Source organism: Haemaphysalis longicornis, unplaced genomic scaffold, assembly GCF_048455015.1.
Source record: "Haemaphysalis longicornis isolate Haplotype H1 unplaced genomic scaffold, Haemaphysalis longicornis Haplotype H1 scaffold_1, whole genome shotgun sequence".
Classification (NCBI taxonomy): domain Eukaryota; kingdom Metazoa; phylum Arthropoda; class Arachnida; order Ixodida; family Ixodidae; genus Haemaphysalis; species Haemaphysalis longicornis.
Genome location: NW_027526203.1, coordinates 426,063,847 through 426,085,591, shown reverse-complemented (window position 1 = coordinate 426,085,591; position 21,745 = coordinate 426,063,847). Strand labels below are relative to the sequence as shown.

Here is a 21,745-nt window from a genome sequence, read left to right as displayed (position 1 = left end):
AGCGCGCTGTCACACAGTAATAACTCAGTGTTCTACAACATCATGAGTAAAATTTTGCTTCCCGATCCCGAATTATAGACACGCACCGTATTTTAAACTCAGCAAGCACCACGTTGTTTTCAATGAACTCTGCCTTTTGAGCCGCGCAACTTCCCGTAATCTGGCGCACGTTCAAAGCGTTATAGCCGCGATAACGTCACTGTGCAGTACTGCCACACATAAAATGTCTAAACGGGACCTAGCCGCCCGCGTAACCTAAACCAGGGAAAAAATTGGCAAAGCGCAACATGCTCCTTAACTATGCAGCAGCCACTTTACAACAGCGATCGGGAAGACCGTTTCAGTAAACCCGGCCAGAGAGCCAGTCGCACTTTATACGCTATTGTGTCCTTCGTTTCACCATCTTTCTTTGGCTGTCGTTTGCGTGCCTTTGAGAGACGATAAAAAAAGCGACCAGTAAGTGAAATACAAGAGCTCGGCCAATCTAACCATGCCAAGATGGCGGCACCCGGTGCTGTCAGCCCGGAGATACAGCGCCCCAAAATTTTCTTTTTCGTCAACTCCGGCAAATAGTTTATCAACTCAGCTGACATAGTGTTTTTCAATGGCAATTTACAATGGTTTTCGACAAAGAAACTTTGGAAACATACAGAATATAAAACGTGACATCCGAAAATGTGACTTTTTAGAAAACAACCTTTGGGACATTTTTTGTTATCTGTTCCTCATGCTTGTTTATTGATGAATTGATTGATCAAACGATCAAACCTCTAAAAGCATAGTCACCTTGGGGCTGTTTGGAAAATCCACGTTGTGAAGTCGGCATTTTCACCCCATTGAAACTGACGTGGGCGTCAAAATCCTTGCTTTTCATTTTCGCGCTGCTTTGGAGCAGTTCGGCGCAATTTTCGGAATTTTCATGCTTTTGGAGCGGCTTGGCGCAGGAAAACGGATTTGTATCGAAACTGTGCTATATCTGCAACTGTCTCACCCCGGCAGGTTGCTGAAGTCCAGAACTTCCCTGAATGCCCTTTTGCTCATGTTTTTGAATTTTTTGTGTTGATTTTTTTAAATAGTTACCTCATCACTGAATCAACTGTTGCCTACCCCATCTTAGTATGCACAATCAGGTTACGATAAATCTTGTTGCATAGAAAAAGTTTATCAATTGGTTAGTGTCATATGATGATCAAAATGTAACATTCGTCAGTACAGGTATGAAATATTGCAATGTTCTGGGGCAATATATTTTTAATTTTATATATATAATTTATATAGTTTTTGATTCTGCTTATACAATTAAAATTTTTGGAATGAATGACCTGATTTTATATCTGATGTATGACTCACATGCATGTGTCCACCAATACACTACTTTTTACACTGCTGCTGCAACTATACTGCTTTTTAGAAGATCAGCCACATAATGATGCACAGGTTATCGAAAGTTTTTGTCAACAAATTGACAAAAGTTACAAAGTGACCAGCGTCATGTTCTAGACAATTGCATGCTAGACAGCTTAGCATGAAGTGGATGTCGATGCAATACAGTGCGGCCACAGGCCTCTTGCCCGGAGGCAATTTGAACACACTAAATGAACTAGCGCAATCAACGGCTGGGTAGCAGATGGGTAGTCAACGGCATCTGTGCCAAGTATAACTTTTTTGCTCACAATTTCGTTGCAAAGTTTTCCCGCACTTCTTTTCCCAGACATCATGTGGCTGCTATGGTAATAAATGATGTGGAACTCTTCCAGATTGCCCAGTCATCTTGGCAGCCAAGCATCGTATCATTAGTTTTTTTTGTAATTGCATTAGTATGAAATTTACAGGCATTATTTGGCACAAGAATTGACATGCATGTGATCTTGGTTACACTCACATAACAGCTAGCATTTAACATCATCGTAACGCTGCAAAGTGTTCCCTATACAGCTTTTGCTGTAAAACCACAAAACGAAAGTTGCTTGTGTTAGCTCAAAACCTGCTGCTCCACCACTCCGTTTGTGCACCAGAGCAGTCACCAATGAGTGTTGGTCCCTCAAATCCCCCCTTCACACACACACACCTATGCATGACGCAGCAGGCCACACCTGTCTTCCACCTAGTGGCTGCAACACAAGACACGACTCAAAAACAAATACCTTCTTTGTCTTTCCAAAACTGAGCAGGTGTTGTAGCAACAGGCTTCCTTGGTACACCTCGCTTGTCGCAGGCTCTGCCTGCTCATAATCCTCGTACCTTGTCATATAAAGAATGAGAGGAGCCAGGAAGACACGCCGGTCCTCAGGATCAGCACAATGGAGGGTCTTCATCAGAGCCTGGACAGAGACAGAACATGCTTTGCAGTAGGCAATGCAATCTGGCCAAATCTGCTCGCCCCACAGAATGCTCCAAACTATGCAGCGAATAGCCAGCTTTATGTTATATTTCGAAAGAGTGGGCAAACAAAACCACACGACGCCACAAGGTGTACCATAGCTGGTCATAACCTTATTGTAGCGTTTTCCTAGAAGGAAATCAACATAACGTTCGCACTGAAAGTAACTGAGATTTTGGTTATGGCTCTGAATGTTCACGCGGTTACTTTGTGCACTCACCCGCATTTTCTCTGCTCGCGTGTCTTTACGCAGCTTGTCGATGCATATTTATCATCGTAGTTGCTGAATTGACATTTATAAAATGGCAAAAAAAAAAAAAAATCATGGCACGATGGCCAAAAAAACGGTTTTAAGTATGGATGGGCAACCGGACCGCTGTCTAAAAAACCAATCGGGCCGGTCAAAAACCGGGCAGGTGGAAAACCTAATGTTGGGATGACCACTACAGGCACCAAGTGACAAGACAGTGCCCATTCTGTTACTTGTCCCTGTCCATTTTGTTACCAATGTCATAAATATTCTCTTACCTTAACAAACCTGTCTTGGTTCACTGAGTGGGCCTTGCATGCAGCAGCAATGCAGACAAGTATAGAAACTTGTCCACAATCGAACAGCTCATCAAAACCAGGCTCTAACTCCTCATACATTTCTTGAAACTGCAACAAAAAGGTAACGAGCGATTGCGGTGAACAATACAGAAGCCACACCACACGTGCAAGCACAATTTAAAGGGACACTGAAGTGATTTGTAAACATTGCGGGATTACGAGCGCAAATTGTAGTCCAGAGTCCCTAGGCCCTGTTTCGACCACTCTGAGCACGTTTACGTGAATTTATTTGGTAGAAAAATTAATTAAAAAACACTGTCCTCCTCTCTGCACCCTTGCCCATTTTCTGTGGAGTTTTCATGTGACGTCAGGAGGAGAGAAGCTGGCAATTGGCTGCGCTACTGCACGGCTCGCCGGCCTCCCGACAGTCAAGTTGGCCCAGCGTTTCGTCCGCCAGCCACCGACGGGTCGTCGTAATTCGTTCACTCAGTTGAAACGAAGCCAGGACACGTTTGTGAATGGAAGAATGTGCCTTTCTTTACTTTGTTTTTTTGTACACTGAATCTAGCTCCAAGTCAAGGTCGCTTCACACAAGCGCTGCACAAGCGCACATGCAACGCTTCGCCTACTGGTACGCCAGTAGGAAAATATAAGGCCACTTGAAGGCGAGAGAAGAGTCAGCAAAGTCAATATAGGTACTAAGGAAATAAAATCAACTGATATTTTTACCGTACAGCGTAAAACTAGGGTGCGGGAAGCACTGTTTTGCGTTCGGCGAACAAGCACAGCGGTCAGCAGCACGACTACGCATCTGCGAAAGCTTTTCCGCGTAAGAAACGCAATTGCTTGGCGTGAGATATTGTGGAAACTTGGGGTACGCTTACTGCACGAGCGCTATACAACAAATGGTCACCTAAGCTGCTTGAAATGCTAAAACTAAATAAGAATGTAAAATGGTTTTACATTATATACCTTATATTTCCTACTTCAGCAGCGCCCGCCCATGCCCGAGTGGTCTGGAGTGCTAGGTATGTTACTGCAACTGCTTTGCAAGTCACCAGTTCGAATCCCCGGGGGTACATTCTTTTTTTTCTTTTTTCTTTTTTTTATAAGTTGACTTTTTCGTTTTCGGTCGATGTTTTCTATACTGAGTTCACCTTTTTTTGGGCCGTAACGTTCGCTGCTCCACGAACTAGTTCACAGAACGCACGCAGGCTGACACTGGCGCGCTAGCGAGTTCTCGTTTGCGTGCTGTTTTTATAAGCACCGACTGCTTGCGGGCAGTGGGCACAGGCCAGAATCAACAGACCCTTCGCCTGGTGCGAACACGCTTTTTACGATACAGGCATGAGTCAGGCAAGCTCCAAATATAGAAGAAAAGCGCATGGCATCTGAGCGTCTGCGGGGACGCGGAGGGCGTTCATCCACAGCGTAGGCCTCGGCTAGTGATTGCTACGATTCGAAGCCGTCCTGGGAGGCTTATCTAATGCATTTTACAGCTGACATCATCGCAGAAGCGCGGTACGACGATTACTGAGATATCGAGAATGCCCATTCAACGATGCCGTCGGATGTCAAGCATGTTGTTTTACAGAACCGAAACCGAAACTTGTTTGAATGCTAACCTTGGACATCATCCAAACACGTTGCCACCTCCTCCTGACGTCACAGCCTTTAGTTGGGGCGGCCGCCACAAACCGCGCATGGTAGTTTTTCTTCTTTCGTGCTTTGTAAAATAATTACAGACTTGTCAACCGGATAAACGATGAAAAGTGTGCTAGTTTGAGCCAGTCTACGCAGTGCAAGGAAAAACGGGAGCTTGACAAATTCACTTCAGTGTCCCTGTAACGACATCAATGGCAGAAAACTGCCACTGATGCTGAACCCACCAGCTCGGCAGACGTTGCGCGCTCGATGACACGCTGCGCACAAAATGTGGACACAGGGTGCAATGACATTTGCAGGAGGGTGCCAGAAAGACGCTTCTTCCACAACTTAGTAAAGTACTTTGCTGGGCAACGTTTCAGCATTTCTTCCACCGTGAATGAAGCGATGCGGTCCACACAAACTTCTGGGAGCCCCCTGTAAAGAAAAATACGACAGACTTAGCATGCTTTTCAGTGACTGCCCCAGCAGTCCGTCACTGACTTCGACAATTAGCGTCAAATAAAAGTTGGCACAGCTTGCACTAGTGGAGCAATGCTGGAGAAACAGTAGCGCTGGCAGCCCCTCTCCCTTCGTCGGAGACCCGGCTGTTGCACCTCACATCAACGTTACTAGAATAAACTCAGTTTCGGAGCTCCGCATCTCCGCCAGCGGAGGAGGGTGGGCCAAACGGCGGTCGCGAGAACTAGCGGCGCTGCAGTCAAGTCTTGCGCTACTCTCGGGGCGTCGTCTGCTACTTCGGCGGCGGCGGCGGCGGCGGCGTGCCGCGGTGGGCCGACGCGGAGTTGCTCGCGGCGGCTTTCTAGTAGTGCTATGGCCAAACTTAAACATTCATCATCCTTGCAGTCGACAAACTTCAAAATTAGTCATCCTTCCAGTTGACACCCCGCATCTCATTTGCGCACTGTTTACGTAGATATGCATACGGTCGTCTGTATGCATTGACTTGCGTGCGTTGCTCATTGGTTGGCTGATTCGACGGTGGGCCTATATTTGAGCTGTGTAGATTGCGTGTAACTTCCATATACGGGAGTTTCTAAGCGAGTGAGCATTTTCAACGTAGTTCCGATAACTACTGAGCTGTCTTACCTCGACCAAAAACGACCCAACAAATTTGTAAGATAGTGACTTTATATTTTATTTATTTATTTGAGGTCACCCTCAAGGCCCGGGTAGGGCGTTACAGAGGGGAGTGGGTATAATAGGTACAAATTTATAATAAGCAGACAAGAAAAACAAGGGTACAATGCAAAATAATGAAGTAACAACAAAACAATGTACTGAAGACAAGAAGCACGAACAGGATATGTGCAAAAAACTGGACTTACACAATATACAAGAACATTGTAGAAAAAAAATATTCATGTTTCCTGCTATTTACAAAAACGGCGTTATAGAAAAACAGTAACCCTGCTTTACACTATTTTCAATGCTTTACAAGTTTTCGCGACGGCTATCCTTAGAGTGAAGTGCAAAATGTTACAGCAACTTTACCTTTTTTCTGGCATTTTTTACTTTTTCAGACAGCTGTAGTTCCTGATTGATTTTCTTGCAAAAAAAAGAACATTCGCATCACAATGTAAAACTTAACTACTCTAGCCATCATATCTTGATCATGAGCAGTGCAGCCCAAAGAAGGCAGTGAAAACCACTCCAACTTTTCAAGGACAATCCAAAAAAGGTCACTAACTATGGTGTTTTCGTCGAAGGGCTTTTGGGCAGCTTTCTCAATAGCCTTTATTGTAGAAAATAGGCTGCGTGAGGGATGGCGTAGGCAGCCTTTTTTGAAAGACCTGAGTTGAGTGAGTGCACTTTCATGCGGTTTGGGCGCGGCTGTATACTCCTCAGGCGTACTTGTGACCGATGCTAGGCACTCTGTGCACGTTGTTACTTTTTCCATATTCCTTCGCATGGCCGAAAACAGTTCCAAAAATGACCGACGAGCAAAGCGTACATACTCGCTGCCAACGTTACTAGTAATCTTGGTCGCTGCAAAGCACGCGCACTTGCACTGACGAGCTTAATGAAAACCTTCTGGAGTGAAGGAGGCGCCCACTATTGACGCCGACTCTCGCCAGGCAAAACAACAGGTGTTTTGCCTGGCTTCAGGCAAAACACGTGAGGGTGGTCGTTCCGGCCCGCATGGCAGAACGACAATTTTTGTGAACCTCATCAGTGGGCGGTCCCGTTAACCAGCTTCCGGTGTAGAGTTCCAATGCTGCATTTTTATGTGCGCCGGGCTGGTCTCACCTTCTACGGCCTTTCGAATTAATTCCGGGTGAATAAAAGTCATATACCCATTTGTTGCTTTCACCGAGTACCTGACTTTTTGAATGTTTCAAGTGAATACGCATTACGCCCGCGAACGGCTGAATGCGTATTCGATCATATTTAATCGTGTACGGCTAACATGGAATTGCTTAAACAACTGCCTTATGCAGATCCTTTGGAAGGTAGTAGGGTTGTTGTTTTTTGACACCCCTTTCCTTTTACGCAACCAAAAAATGTTTTCAGGCGGTTTTGAGACATCTCGTGCGTGAGCAAATTCTGCAGCTTCCCTGTTTCCACAAGCCTGTCAAAAGTTGCCATGACACTGTTCATACGTATGGGGAGTCCTAAAAATACGGTTTTCTTGAGGCCCTCAATTGCTGATTTTCCTTGTGCATCCTGGAGTCCTGTTATGTACAATTCAGCCTTTTACAAAGTCCTCATTGAATCCTCATTCGCCTTTCGCAGAGGTGCCTTGAACGATCAGGTGGAGGGATTTCTTGAGTTCAAAACATCAAAAAGGCGGCCAAAGATCCTTATGAACTTAGGCGTAGAATCCGCACCTTTAAATTGTGGATTAAAGCTTTAACGTGATTTCGCAAAAGTCGAGTGCATCTGCGAGAGATGAACTGAGCGTCAGAACCTTAGGCGAACTTTCATCTTCGGTGATCTAATGTCTCGTATGCACCACAAACAGCGCTGAAGCCGGAGGAGGTGAGACGAGCCCGGCTCATATAAAAGTTGAGAATAGGAACTCTACATCGGAAGCTGGTTAACGGAACCTCGCACTGACGAGATTCACAAAAACTCGTGTTGCTGCACAGGCATAAAGGCACGGCTTTTACAAACGTGTTGGGTCATTTTTCGTCGAGATAAGACAGCTCAGTACTTATCGAAACTACGCTGAAAATGCTCACTCGCTAAGAAACTCCCGTATATGGAAGTTAAACGCAATCTACACAGCTGAAATATAGGCCCACCGTCGATTCTTAGCCAGCCAATGAGCAACGCATGCAAGTCAATGCGCATATAGACGATCGTACGCATATCTACTCAAACAGTGCACAAATGGGATGCGGTAACGTCGACTGGAAGGATGAAGATGTTTAAGCTTGTCGACCGGGAAGATGATATATGTTTAAGTTTAGCAATAGCAGTACTAGAAAGCCGCCGCGGTACCTCGGGGCGGCGGCCCGCCGCGGACGGCTGCTGCGGCGGCCCGCCGCAGTAGCAGACGACGCGCCAAGAGTAGCGCAAGACTCGACTACAGCGCCACTAGTTCTCGCGCCCGCCACGCGGCCCGCCTCTCCGGCGGAGCTTTCAAACTGAGTTTATTCTAGTAACGTTGCCTCACATGGATTTTCGAACTTGCCGCTGAAAGTTCTCCATGACTGGCAGGCCCGGATCATTTTGCCCGCACTAGAACCCGTGGCAACCGGCTTCGTGAACTCGGCATCTGTAGTGTGAACTTGGCGTCTGTGCTCCCTACTTCGACAAAGTGAACTGGCGAGAACAGGATGCGAGAGGTCACACCACGAACGCTGGGAAGCATTCTCGAAGGTCTGTTGGTCACCACAGGGCGCTCCTCACGAGGCACACACTCACGTGCACTGGGCATTTTTTCTTGGCATTTTTTGCAAGCTCCTCAGGTGGCGCAAGCCCACGCACAACTTCGCATGAGGTGCACGCTCTTGTGCGCACTGTACTTTCTTTCTTGGTATTTTTTTTTTTATGGTAATGCTTAACGGCAGAACTAGGAGCTTAAAACAGCTCTGCTGTTAAAAAACAATATTCTTACACTTCAGATTATATATAACCCAAATTTAGTTGACATGCACTCAAAACGCACATTTCCTAACCAGTTCTGATAACTATTCATTTGAAATAAGGAGCACAAAATAAATCTACACATCAGTTCAGAAGTGAACTTCCGCCAAAAAAAATTTATTTTACTTGAAGTGCTACACAGTACAAGTGGGCCCATGGGTCTTTGGGACCGAAAAATTGCCCAAAAAAACTTTTTAGTATCACTTCTCTCTTAGTTGGCACAGTCTTTCCTCCAAAAAGTCACTACTTGAATTGTACCAGGTAGTACCTATAGATGCTGTACACGCCTGATTTCGATAAAAAATAACGATCTTTCCATAATTTCCTACTTCGCCACAAAGTGTTGCAGCATTAGGAAATTCTTAAGAGGTACATCCCAGCATGTGGTGCAGCTAGAAAAGTTGTTTCTTTTGAAGCGTAAAGCTGAATGTTTAAACCTTGCAATAAGGTAAACAAATTTTGCATTTCATGTTACAATAATTGTTTAATAAGCATTATTTATAATGGGTTAGCACATGTACTTTAAACCTCGAAGTTAGAACTGATGCAAACTTACATGTGATTTCCAAACAGGAAAACTACTTCCAACATTGCATTTTCCACAACTTCTAGTATCTAGTCATGCCTTGCAGGCAATTTTTCGTGGAACAGTTTTTTTTCTATTGTTGTCAAGAGCAATCAAGAAAGATTTTTAATTATCTTAGAAACTAATTACCTTACATCAAGGATAATTGCATATTTGAAATCAGCATCAGCTGAAAAACTAAACAAGCCCATGAAGTTTCATTAAAATTGGTTGGAAAGCAAAAAAAAAAAAAGTTCCTATGACCACGAGTGCTGACACAAAGTTTCAAGGCTGAGATAAGTATGTAAAAAGCTTCCTTTGTATATGGAGACAACCTCCAGGCAGTTTCAATAGTACCTGTTCAGTATACCATATTCTAAATCAATCTTAATCTTTGCACGCATGAGAAAGCTCAGAACGGAAAATCAATCTTAGTCTTTGCACGCATGAGAAAGCTCAGAACGGAAAATCAATCTTAATCTTTGCACGCATGAGAAAGCTCAGAACGGACACCCTTTCAACATCAGCACCAGTATGACGCGTTGAGCACCTTGCCCTGCACCTTGCTCCAAACTGCCAACCTCAGGGGTCCAGTGATGTAGCCAAGGCACTGGCTGCTGTCGGCACGCGCTGCTCCACCTTGTGCATCATGTCACAGTTTTGGGACTGCCGTCATGCTCCCCAGGCACGTGCGACCGCGGCCAGTTTGGACGCGCGCACTAGAGGGGGTGAGCGTGTCCAGACTGGCTATGGTGCAACGAGAACGGTGACATCATGAGCGCTGTCCTGTCATGGCGGCTGCTTCAGTGTTCGTTTTGTTGAAAACGAAACGGACACAAATACAGTGGAAACTCATTACAACAGATCTGCTTACAACAGATATTTGAATACAACATACTGATTTGCAATGCTTGGTTGGTCTTCCTATCTGTGCCATTGATTAAACTTCCTTTACTGCAGATTCTGTTACAACATACATTCGGATATAACAGACCAGTTTGAAAGGTTAACAAGTCCACCTTTGCATCTCTACAGCAGACTTTTCAAGTGCAGGTAACCATTCATTTGTTATGTATGTTTTCAGTTTTTGTGTTACTACCTCACAGTTGTGATCAAATGAAAGCAATTTGAAACAATTAAAAATAATTGTGAATTAGCAGAAGTGAAACCTCTTGCATCCACTTGCAGTATGCATAGGTGTGATGTCCTGGGAATCAAGTAATAGGATTAAGAATTTCAGTGCTATAGTGCAACAGATAAGATCATTATATGAAATTTACGTTCATTAAAACAAAAAAATGTATGCCCTCATACATTATAGATGGCTAAATCTCCAAGCTTAGCAATGAGATCTTTACTTGCATTTCATTTATATTCGTGTGAAGACAATGGAAATGCAAGTGTAGGTTGAAGACGTGAAAGAGAAATAGTAGTATGGAGTGAATCAAAAGTTTGACGGGGTGCCATACAACAGGAGCCCAGCAAATGTAAGAGTCATGCACGTCATTTTGCGACGTGCTTCATAGTGCCACAAGAGGATGAAACTGCTGAAAAGCCCAATTCATCCTGAAGGTTTGTTGGCCTAAAATACCAACCTGTTTAAGTTGTAACTGAATCTTGTGAAATGACCGGCATACTTTTAGTACTGTGTGATTTTTTTTTAACAGTTGAAAAGTCCAAACTCTTGTTATAACAGACTTTATCCATGATACTGTAAAAGTCTGCAGTAACAGTATTTGCATTGTTCATACTTATTTTATAGCGGACTGAAATCATGATCACTATCATGGTCTGTTGTAACGAGGTTGTACTGTAAACGAGTCTGTAAATAATTATTTACGCAGCAGTTGACCATATAATGTGCCATTCTATAGCAGTGAAAGAAATGAAACACGAAAATTTCACGCCAGCACTCCTTTAACCACTAGCACTAAGCACCAGCAACATACCTCAGTACTGCATAAAGCCTCTAGCACAACCAATGTTGGCAAACAGGTATTATCTCCTCATGAACTGCAGAACCTCATTTTCCACAAGACAAATATCACAAGCATTATTTCTGCCGAACCTAAAAAGAATAAAAAGTTTACCAGTATGAAACAAGGAAGTACAAGCACACATAGGATTTCTACCGCTACGTAATTGTCAACTGGCTTCTGTTAAAATGGCCAACAATGACGGAAAAGTATAAGCTAATGTGCCACCACTGACCAGGACTATTGTGTTTATCCGAATTTGATAAAGCGCACTAGAAGTGTAAAAATGAATAATTGTAAGAAACTCAAAAGCAGAAATAAAAAGCTGTACAAAACAAATCATCGGGGGTAAAATGCAAAGCTATAACACTAGATGCTCAACAAGTGAAAGCATGACACCAAGGGGAGAAAACGAAAGTATGTGCTGACTGTCACTACAGGTTATCGGGAAAAGCCAATCTGGTGCACATGTCACTACAACTCCCTTTGTTGATGGTTTTCTATGTTCCAGTCCCTGGTACCACTTTTCAGATTCCACCAAGGCACCAACTAGCTACACTACACTACTACTACACTAGCCATTGTGTTTATAAATGGAGCTCACTTTTTCCCTCAGCACACCTGTCTGTGACCTATGCCTAGTGGTCTGTAGGGTACCCTACTTTTTCAATCTGATGCACAATGTATGCTTCATATGGTATGCAGGTCCACCTTAGCAGTGAACCTAGCACTTTTCCCCTAGCACTAAAATTAACTGAGCTTGTTCAGTGGCACTGCACTCGGTTACTTCATGTCCTAGGGTATACATGCTACTACATTCAAACCACACCACTATATTGAACCAGTGTACATTAAATTATACCTTATGCTGGAACAATTTCAAAACACAGTAGAGTGACAGTGAGAATATGCAGCGAAAAGAATGGTTACATTGAACAAAAAAATTGATCGACAATTTGGCTGTGCCAGCCACAGGCAAAAGCAGCATACGTGCCTCCTTATTAAGCATTGTCCAACACCCCAACTTCTCTGTCCAACACCCCAACTTCCCAACACTTTACTTTGCTAGATGGACAGCAGCAACTGTAAGGTGAGCGCCAAAGTTTAGGCCTTCCGTTTCACTTTTAGCTCTTGCATTGTCCAATATGTGCTACTCTGTGGGTACGTCAGGGTGGCCAGATGCAGCTGATGAAACAAGCAAATAATCGTCCCAAAAGAAAGCCCAAAACCAAGCAGGAGTTCCATAAATGCGCATGCCTTTTAATGGGGCCCTGCAGCTCTTATTATCGACTACTCAGAATGTATTCTGGGGTAAAGTCTATTGTCCCAGCAATCTCCTCCCAGAAGAATTATGAAAATCCGCTCACTACCACCAAAACTATGTGCGATGAGAAATCGCACATAATTGTTCCCTCTCAACTCAACCGCGGACAATGCGACAAAAGCTGCAAGCTCTCTCCTGGAGTGGGAGGTGGCTCATGCGTTCTCCTCGGCGGCCTTAGATAAATCACAGGCCGAGGAGTTTTCTACTTTTCTCCACAACGTGGAGGGGTCTATTTCCAGCCTGTTGCAACAAAAAAGCAGGCATGGATGCCTGCTTGCAAGCGCGCTCAGGCTGGTAGGGCATTTTTGAAGCAAACTTTGGTTGTCGAGTGCTCTGGTTGAAAGGAAGGTACTGAGTTTTTCACTCAAACTCCGTGTGCACTCTAAGCACAAAAGAAACACCAAAACTGTGCATACAGGTTCAGGCATAGAAAAGGCTGGAGCACAGCGCCGACGACGGCGGATCGTCACAGGAAATGTGAGGAATAAGCCATGAAGTTGACCAGTGACAGCCAATAGGACAGCCATGGCAGAAATGACTTCATTTCAGCCATGCCAGTGGTGCACAATGAGGAAAATTGAAGAGAGCGCGGTTGGTTTTTCCGCATCTTTCACAGCGATTTGCATGCTCACCGCTTCCCGTGCACATGTAATATTTGGCCCAGGTATTCCTGGCAGTGCTTGCTAAACATCGCGCAAGTTTATTTTCACTGCTCAACGAGTGCTGCAGGGTCCCTTTAAGAGAGTTCAATAATTATAATATGACAACAAACTCAATGAAACATGATCAGGATTAAATATCTTGTATCACGAAAACATTCAGAACTATGAACCAACCAAAGAACGTATTCAATTTTCATCGTAGTCTCCTTGTTTATCTGTAAAGCTTTATCAGTAATGTGATCACAAAAGTGTGTGGTTAACTTACGTTTTGATTCCCTAATGTATGTTTTGTTTCGGTCCTCAACTACAAGCATTCATGGTCTTATGTCTCCTATTCATCGAGAAAATCCTCAGTTTTTACTTCGGTTGAACCACGCACCCAAGTTTTTCAAATTCAAAAGCTGCAATATCTTCGCAGCCGGTTGAAAGCCCCAGCAGTAGACATCTCAAAACTTGGGGCTATAAGGTATGTGCAGCACGCCGCTTAACCATTTGAGGGTCACGGCCATACATGTACGGCATTGCTTGTATCTTTAAAAAGTGCGCCTTTTTCGCCAACTTCTCTTGCTTGGCATGTGCTGCCACACTTCGGAAATACGTCAAATTTTTTTCTTGCGCCGATGGCTCTTTTTAATTTTTTATGATTTACTTCAGCGGCGCGCCGGCTCTCGTTTGCGCATCCGCTGACGGGGGGCGCGCTGGGTATCGCCCAACTGGCACCCGGGCGCCTCTCGCTTCTTGCACCTGCCTCAGACCAAGGTCGCCTGCGAAACTGACGAGGCTCTTTTGTCCTTTTTTTTTTTATTTTATGAGCGGTGCGCTGTCTATCGCTCCCGCATTCGGCCGCGCACACCCGCACGCAGCGGCTGGTTTCGGTATCGTCCTCCGGGCGCTTCCCGCTTTTTCTGATTTTGATTAACTCGAAAGGTGCCGGCTTGTTACTCTCTCGTTTTTATTTAAAAATTTTCTTGTGTTACTCATGAATAAGCCACATATATGTAACAACATCAACGATTCTTACGGAAAGCATGAATAAGCCCAAAGAAAGCAACAAGCGGCTGAAAAAATCTACAAGCGACTCGGTGAAAAAAGCCCAAATCTGTTCCTAATAAGCGGAACTGGCCACCGTGGGGTACGTAGTACCGGAGTCCTTCAATGTTTTACTGATCACGAAACTGCTCCGTCACTCAATGGGAGAGCTTCATATGCTGCGTTTGGCCGCCACGCAGTGGCGCCACTATCTGACCGAGGTCACTCCTCGGGCAGTGTCGCGCTGGCTCGAACAACAGAGACGCGGCGAGTTGTGTTCGTTTTGTGTGGGAAAGGAATATACAGGGGTGAGACAGCCCAAACAGATTTGGGAGCAGTTTTCGGAGCAGCAAAATTTCGATTTTGGAGCAGAAGAATCTTGATTTGGAGCAGTTAGGGACATTTAATACATCGTCATGTGAGCTTAAAAAATCATTATTTCAGAAATTTGCAGGGTCAAGTGGACATTTAAATCAGTTTTGAATGCACAGAACACTGAAACAGCCGTACCTGAAAGAGTTTTTAAGAGTATCACAAAGTACTAACTGCACTACCTTTTTCCTAACTGGTGATATTGTGTTGCGGCTGCACGCAACACTGACAACAAAACTGCCATTAACATTAGAGAATTTTAGCAGTCCATCTGTTCTGTTGGTTATTTTGTTACCGGGTTGACCGGGACCGGTCAGCGCCTGCGCGTGCAGAAGGGCGAGGAGGCGCGGACAGGGCGAAGGCAGGCCCGCGGAACTAATCCCCCTACTGCTACGAATGCCCAAGTGCCCAGACGAGTCCCGGTCAGCACGGTAACTACGTACACGACGGAACAGACGGACTGCTAAAACTCTTACCAAATTTAAGGGCTCCGCAACTGTGGCATTTTTTTGCCATTTTAATGCTAAAATTATTATTTTTGTAATCCCAGGCTGCGTTGTACGAACGACTGTAGTCACGGCTACAGTTGAGCAACTTCGAGCTAACGGTCGCATAGCCCAACCAGCATAACCCGTTTCAGCCCCCGGGGCGCAGGTTCACCCTATGGTCATTTGACTAGCGTTACTGTCTATAGCCACCTAGATTCTGGCATTCAATTTCACTTTGCATACATCAAGTGTTATAGTCGCGTTCTATGGCAACCGTGTAGTCGCGGCGTGAACAGGTCGCGGCGCCGCAGCACAGCCCGCAACTTTGGTGTCGACCGTTCCATCCCCGAGGCTCGCGATAGCGCTTCGAAGCACAGCAACACCTCAGCATTTTATAACACCACAACGAGCCAAAAAATTCACTTCACGAACCCGATTATAGACGCGCGCACCGCGTTTCGCACTCAAGGACAAACCACGCCGAAGTCCTAGGCCCGGGCCCACATTTCAATGAACTTTTTTTTCGCGCCGCGCAACTTCCCGTAATCTGGCACCAATCTCAAACCATATCCCCGCGTTAACGTCACTGTTCAGAGCCACAACAGATATAATGAATAGACTGGAACCCAGCTGATAGCGCAAAATAAACCAGGGAAAATATCGGCGATGCGCACTGAGCGCGTTGGTAGCAGCCCGATCAGGCGGCGGCCATGTTTGTTGCCACAGCGATGCCTAATCCAGAAGGCCGTTTCAGCGAACCCGGTCGGAAAGCGAATCGAGTTTTAGAAGCTATCGCTTGCTTCGTTTCAGTCATTCTATTTGTGCCATTTCTGTGTTTGCGATTGACAGACGATAAAAGTGGTGACCAGGATGCGGGAGGCTTTCGTCCCCGCCGAAACTGACATGAGCATCAAAATCCGAGCCGTTGAGGCTCTTCTGGAGCAGTTTGGCGCAATTTTCGCCGTTTTCGTGCTTTTGGAGCAGCTTGGCGCAGGCAAATGGAATCGTATCAAAAAGGCGCAATATGCGCAGCTGTCTCACCCCTGAATATAACGTGCATCTTGCACTATTGTGATGCGGCTTAAGTTGTGCAACGACAATGCCGAACACGTGTTGTGTCTCGGGATGTCGTTCCGGGCACAAGGCTACAACAGAAAAAGTTTCCATGGTCTATTTACCGAGTGACGGGGAGCTGCGTGAGAAATGGAAGCGCGCCATTCCAAGGCAAGAAATGGGAGATTTCAGCTTCAATTTTGAGTATGCGAGAGTGTGTGAGAATGAAAAAAAGCAGTGTACCCTTTTGAGAACCTCCTGGACCTATAATTGTACAAGGCTAACTTAAAGCCGGATTTTTGTCAGATCAGTCAGGTAGTAGCTGTGCTTCATTACCTTTTGGCAAACTTGTATTACCTTGCGCTCAGGCTCGCATGTAAAAAAAAGCTTTCTGATGTCCTTGTGCTTGTACTTTTCGTATTTCCGCGAACGATTGCTTAGGATTCGTTTTGTTTGTTTTGTAACCTCGCGTGGCCGCTTCCGGTTTTCTTATCTGGTGTTTCAACCGAAGCGTCTGTTTGCATTTTGTCGTACGTCGCGTCGGGCAATATTGTTTGATATGGAAAGGGTGTCACTTTGTAACTAGCTTAATTTCTTGTTTCTTCGACAATGTTCTCGATCCTATTTCCATGGATCTGAAATTAATAACAATCCGAGAATAATGCATGCATAGCAGACGCCACACAACTCACTTTATCGACATCCATCTGTGCGCGTCACACTGCAGACTGCTTCTTCAACATTTGTGTTTCATTCTTTTGTAGAGGACTGACTGATTTATTGATTTATTGTAGAGTTTAATGTGCTGATGCAACACAGGTGATGAGGCGCGCCGTAGTGGAGGGCTCCAGATTAATTTTGACCACCCAATGGTCTTTAACGTGCACCGAAATCTCGTACACAGGGGCGTTTTTGCTTTTCGCCGTCTTTTGTAGAGCAGGAGGTCGCTTGAATAAACTTCGTACAGTAGAACTTTGCGTCGTTCTTGGCTACGTGGCAATATTCTGTTCCCTCCGCATGCAGCACATCACAGCGCCAAAAATAAATTTTTGTATGCTGGACCATGCTCTTTTGCCTCCCTTCGTAATATCGAAATTTTTTTGTTATGTGTGATAAAATCAGTTTTGTTCTTTTTGCTCGTCCTTTTTTGCAAGGATTGAAAAGCGTGGTAGTGGAGACACACGGTGCAGCATATAACTCTTCATGTTTGGATCCTTCGCGTTTCTGCAGCGTTTTTAAATCTTATCAAGTATGTACCAACTCATCCAAACGACAATATTATTGGGCTGTCTCTTTGAGCGTTCTGCGCATTCCAGAGCAATCAACAGATTCATTAACTCTTTCGGGACCGCTCCTATAGGCCATCGGTCACATATGATCGATGGTTTCGCGAGCGTGCAGAATAAAAATTTTCGCTCGATGGAACACCTAACGACATCTAGGAGATAGTTTGAAAACTAGAGTTTTCTCTTTTGTGAAGTTTCTTTTTTTATCGCCAGGCGGCAACGCATCAGATATTTTATTCTGACGGGCGGTGGTTCGGAATGTAAACATACTCACGCGCGAGCGCGATAAGAGATCCGCGTCGTCTCGTCTCGCATATCTTCGCCTTCTACTGTGGATTTTTACGATGAGAGTGGCAGTGAAGAGTCGAAATGCGACTTTAGAGATCGCATTTCAGCTCAAGTGAGGATTCGGGTGTCGATCAGCCTGGAACATGAATCGCGCTCAAAGGTGGGTGTTGGTTTCGGTTTCAATTGGCTCTGGAATAGGTATGTGCGCTCGAAATATGTTCTGGCTAGTTTATATCTGTTCGCTAGGGTGTTAACTACCTATTGTGGTGATCTCCTGCCACCAGCGCAGAAACGGATCAAGTTTTCGCCGAGCCGAGAGCCCGGCGTGTACCTGGGCGACGACGTAGCCATGGCCCTAGTGCCAAAGAAATCACACACAAAACAAAAAACCAGTTACACCTAGCCGCATCAAACTTTCGTGATGAATAAACAAAGCATTGTGTTAGATTTTGTATATCCTGAAATAATTTTATTCTTTTTAATTATTCTTAGATTTACGCTTTTTTCTATCTTTTTCAGTAGTTTTTTTGCGAAGTTCTTACTTTCTGATTTTTTCATGGTGCTATCGTCAGTGTTGAAGTAAAACACGGTATTGTATGTCAAAGAACATATAATTAGCTGCATTTTGGTATATGCTAAAGCAGGATGGTATCTTTGCTTCATGTAATAAAAAATTTTCACCGAGACCTCCCTTTTTCATCACTTTTTCCGGCGGTCCCGAAAGAGTTAATAGCGTAATCTGAACGACGTGTTCTTGGTTCCTTTCAGTTTATTTTTGTTGTATTATCGATAGGCCCACAGCAGTCTAAGACTACGGAGCTACTGTATGTATAGTGATTACAACTTTTGCTTTAAGAAAAGAAGCAATATAGATTTAAAAATCCGTATACACGACAGCGCAGCGCTTGTGCCCGAGGACGCAGAAGCAGTTGCCGTTTGCGGCTGAAGTCTAAGGCAATTTATTTGGCAAAATAGAACCCCATTGAAGGCAGGTGGCATACACAATGATTGGACGATTCATCACTAACTACTACGAGAAAAAAAAACATGCTTAATCATGGCACAGATACCAAAAGCAGCGAGTGTTTGCACACCAAGAGCTGGCAAATATGCTGCACGCGCAGCGGCTGCATGCCCTTCGTGCAGCGGTGGCGCCCGCGGTCCCTATATGAAACAAGCGCTGAAGTTTCGTGACCAGTAAAGCATTGAAGAACTCTGGTAGCACTTTGCTAGAATAAGAACAGCAACTGTCGAGTATGTGACGGAGTTTGGGCTTTGATGTCTCCCGATATCAACCAGTGCTCGCAGTTTGAAGTATAATGAGTACAATGAAGCTACATGTGAGCTATGCGGCATGCCACAATGGAGAGAAACGAATCAATCTGTGACCACCAGGGATCCTTTAATATTTTTTATCTAATCTAATTTAATTTAATAATGCTTAACTCACGCTGTCCGCAGCTTTATAGGACTTTGCTCCTATTTCCATCATTTTATAGAAAATTTCGCCCCCGTGGCTCGTCCACTCAGGCACCCTTTGAAGAGCAGTGCCACGTTTACATGGGGTCCCGACCAAGCCCAAACATTCAGTACTCCGACTTCTCCTAACCCCCTCGCCAATTTTTAGGCACTTCGACACTTCCACTCCCATCAAAGTGCGTACCAACGCAAGTGGCTACAGGATCAGCGCCATACTGGCCAAACCAATCGAAAGCGGGTCAAGACCGTGTGATTGCGTACGCCATTTGCTGTCCAAGTCGGAGCGCAATTATTCAATTACACAGCGCGAGTGTCTCGCCATTGTCTGGGCCCTTGCAAAATTTCAGCCCTGTTTGTATGGCAGACCTTTTACAGTCATCACCGATCACCATGTGCTATGCTGGCTTACCAACTTGAAAGACTCGACCGGATGGCTTGGTCGCTGGGCATTACGTCCACAGGAATATATGTTTTCCATCACCCATAAATCGGGTCGCTTGCATAAAGATGCGACTGTATCTCATGTCGCCCTGTTAACCCCCCTAAGACAACACAACTTGATGCCACTTGCGTCTTGGCAATATCTGACTTTCTCAAGATCAGTGACAAACAGCACCGTGACCTGTTGCTCCGTTCACTAACTCAACGCCCGAGCTCTCAGTCACTAGACCCTTCCGTGCACAACTTCAGCCTCCAAAATGGTGTTTTATATCGCCATAACTTCCATTCTGACGGTCGTGACCCCCTCCTCATTGTTCCCAGCCACCTGCGTTCGAGCATCCTGTACCAACTGCATGGCTTGCCCACAGCTGGCCACCTTGGGATGACGAGAATTATGACCGAGTGCAGCGTCGGTTCTTCTGGCCTGGCCTTTACCGATCAATACACTGCTACATTGCCTCATGTGACTGCTGCCACCGTCGGAAAAAGCCCTCCACGCTTCCTCCTGGACAACTTCATTCCATCGACATTCCCCATGAGCCGTTCTTTGGGTGGGCCTCGATATACTTAGTCTCCCACTGTTCTCCCCGGAAAACAAGTGGGTCGCCGTTGCAACAGATCACTCTAAGTGGTATGCCATGCAACCAGCTGCACAACTGACGTCGCTGACTTCACCCACCCACTAACGGCCTCACCGAGTGCTTGAACTGGATGCTGACCGACATGCTGTCTATGTACGTGTCTTTTGACCACCAAGATTGTGACCTCGGTTACAATTTGTCACTTTCGCTCACAAAACCTCCCGCCATGACACATCCGGTTTCTCCCCATTTTATCTACTGTTTGGCCGCGAACCAGCTTTGCCTCTGGACTCCATAATTCCTGCCCCCTCCTCCGAGTACGCTCGCAATGCTATCACTCAGGCCCATCAACTGGCTCGCAACCACCTTGTTGCTTCGCAGGTACCACAGAAGAAACGGTATGACAAATGTCACCGCACACGGTCCACTTTCCTCTGGGCTCGCTCGTTCTGCTCTGGTCCCCTGAACGTCATGTTGGCCTCTCCGAAAAACTGCTTCAGCCCTATTCTGGGCCATACAAAGTGTTGCGTCGCGTCACAGATCTGACGTATGAGATTGTTCCTACAGTCTCTCCAGGGGCCTTGTCCTCTACTGGCCCGCCTACCAGTATAGTCCACGTTGCCCATTTAAAACCATATCAGCTACCCCCAACCGGTTCTCCACAGAAAACATAGAGACAGTGCTTACACTACCAGCGTTCATGTGACGGGGCAATCCCTGTTAGTGATAAACATACGATCAGCGCTATGTCACTGGCGAAAGAGGATGAGAACAATGAAGCTCCGCTCCGAACTCACGCTGCTGGTTACCTCAATGCTTCCCAGCATACCCTGCCTTGCAAATAGTTGTAAATATACGTCTCCTTGCCATATAGCAATATGCACTAAACAGTGTGCATATAAGTGCTTTTATTATTTTTTTTTACAGCTAGGACAATGCCTCTCATATGTGTTCCCAGGTTTAATTTACTATGCTCATCTCTTGTAATAACAAAAAATAAGACAATTTACCATACAGTTCCTTCCAATAACAAAACAAAAAATACATGCATACCCTTTTTCTTTAACTGGAGGGAAAACAGCCTTGGCAACACACTTCACAATCCTGGAGCGTATTTCTTCACCTTTCAGCTCAGACATCATCAGCAATGTTTGCAGGAGCAGTGACGTTACATTGGTCTTCATGATCTCTGCACAGGGTACAAAGCATGATTGCTTCATTGTCACGTACAAATGCAACCAGACATTATTAATGGCAACTTTTTTTTTCTTTTTTTATTTCTTTTTCTCTATTCTCTCTTTTGCAACCAGGACATGTGCACATGTGGATGAGCCACACAAAGCTGTAAAAGACTGATCCATTAGAGTAGTTGACCGACTATTTGGTAGACTAGCAGCACTGATGAAAAAACGTAATACCAGAATTTCAAGCCTTGGGACATAAGCTGCCTCTTAGGATGCACAGACAAAAAAAAGGATAGCAAAAAAAAAAAAAATTAAAGCAGAAGATGAC

General features: G+C 45.1%; 1 protein-coding gene across 1 annotated transcript in view; it reads right to left on the bottom strand.

Annotated features, from left to right (window-relative positions):
- Positions 1-21,745, bottom strand: part of LOC144155690 (nucleolar protein 9) — a 48,089-nt gene that overhangs the window by 12,694 nt on the left and 13,650 nt on the right. The window contains exons 6-9 of the mRNA XM_077687292.1: positions 21,287-21,422; positions 4,819-5,011; positions 2,909-3,037; positions 2,145-2,321 (exon numbers count right to left, since the gene is read on the bottom strand). Of these exons, the coding sequence (XP_077543418.1) occupies positions 2,145-2,321; positions 2,909-3,037; positions 4,819-5,011; positions 21,287-21,422 (635 nt within the window). The remainder of the gene's footprint in view (positions 1-2,144; positions 2,322-2,908; positions 3,038-4,818; positions 5,012-21,286; positions 21,423-21,745) is intronic.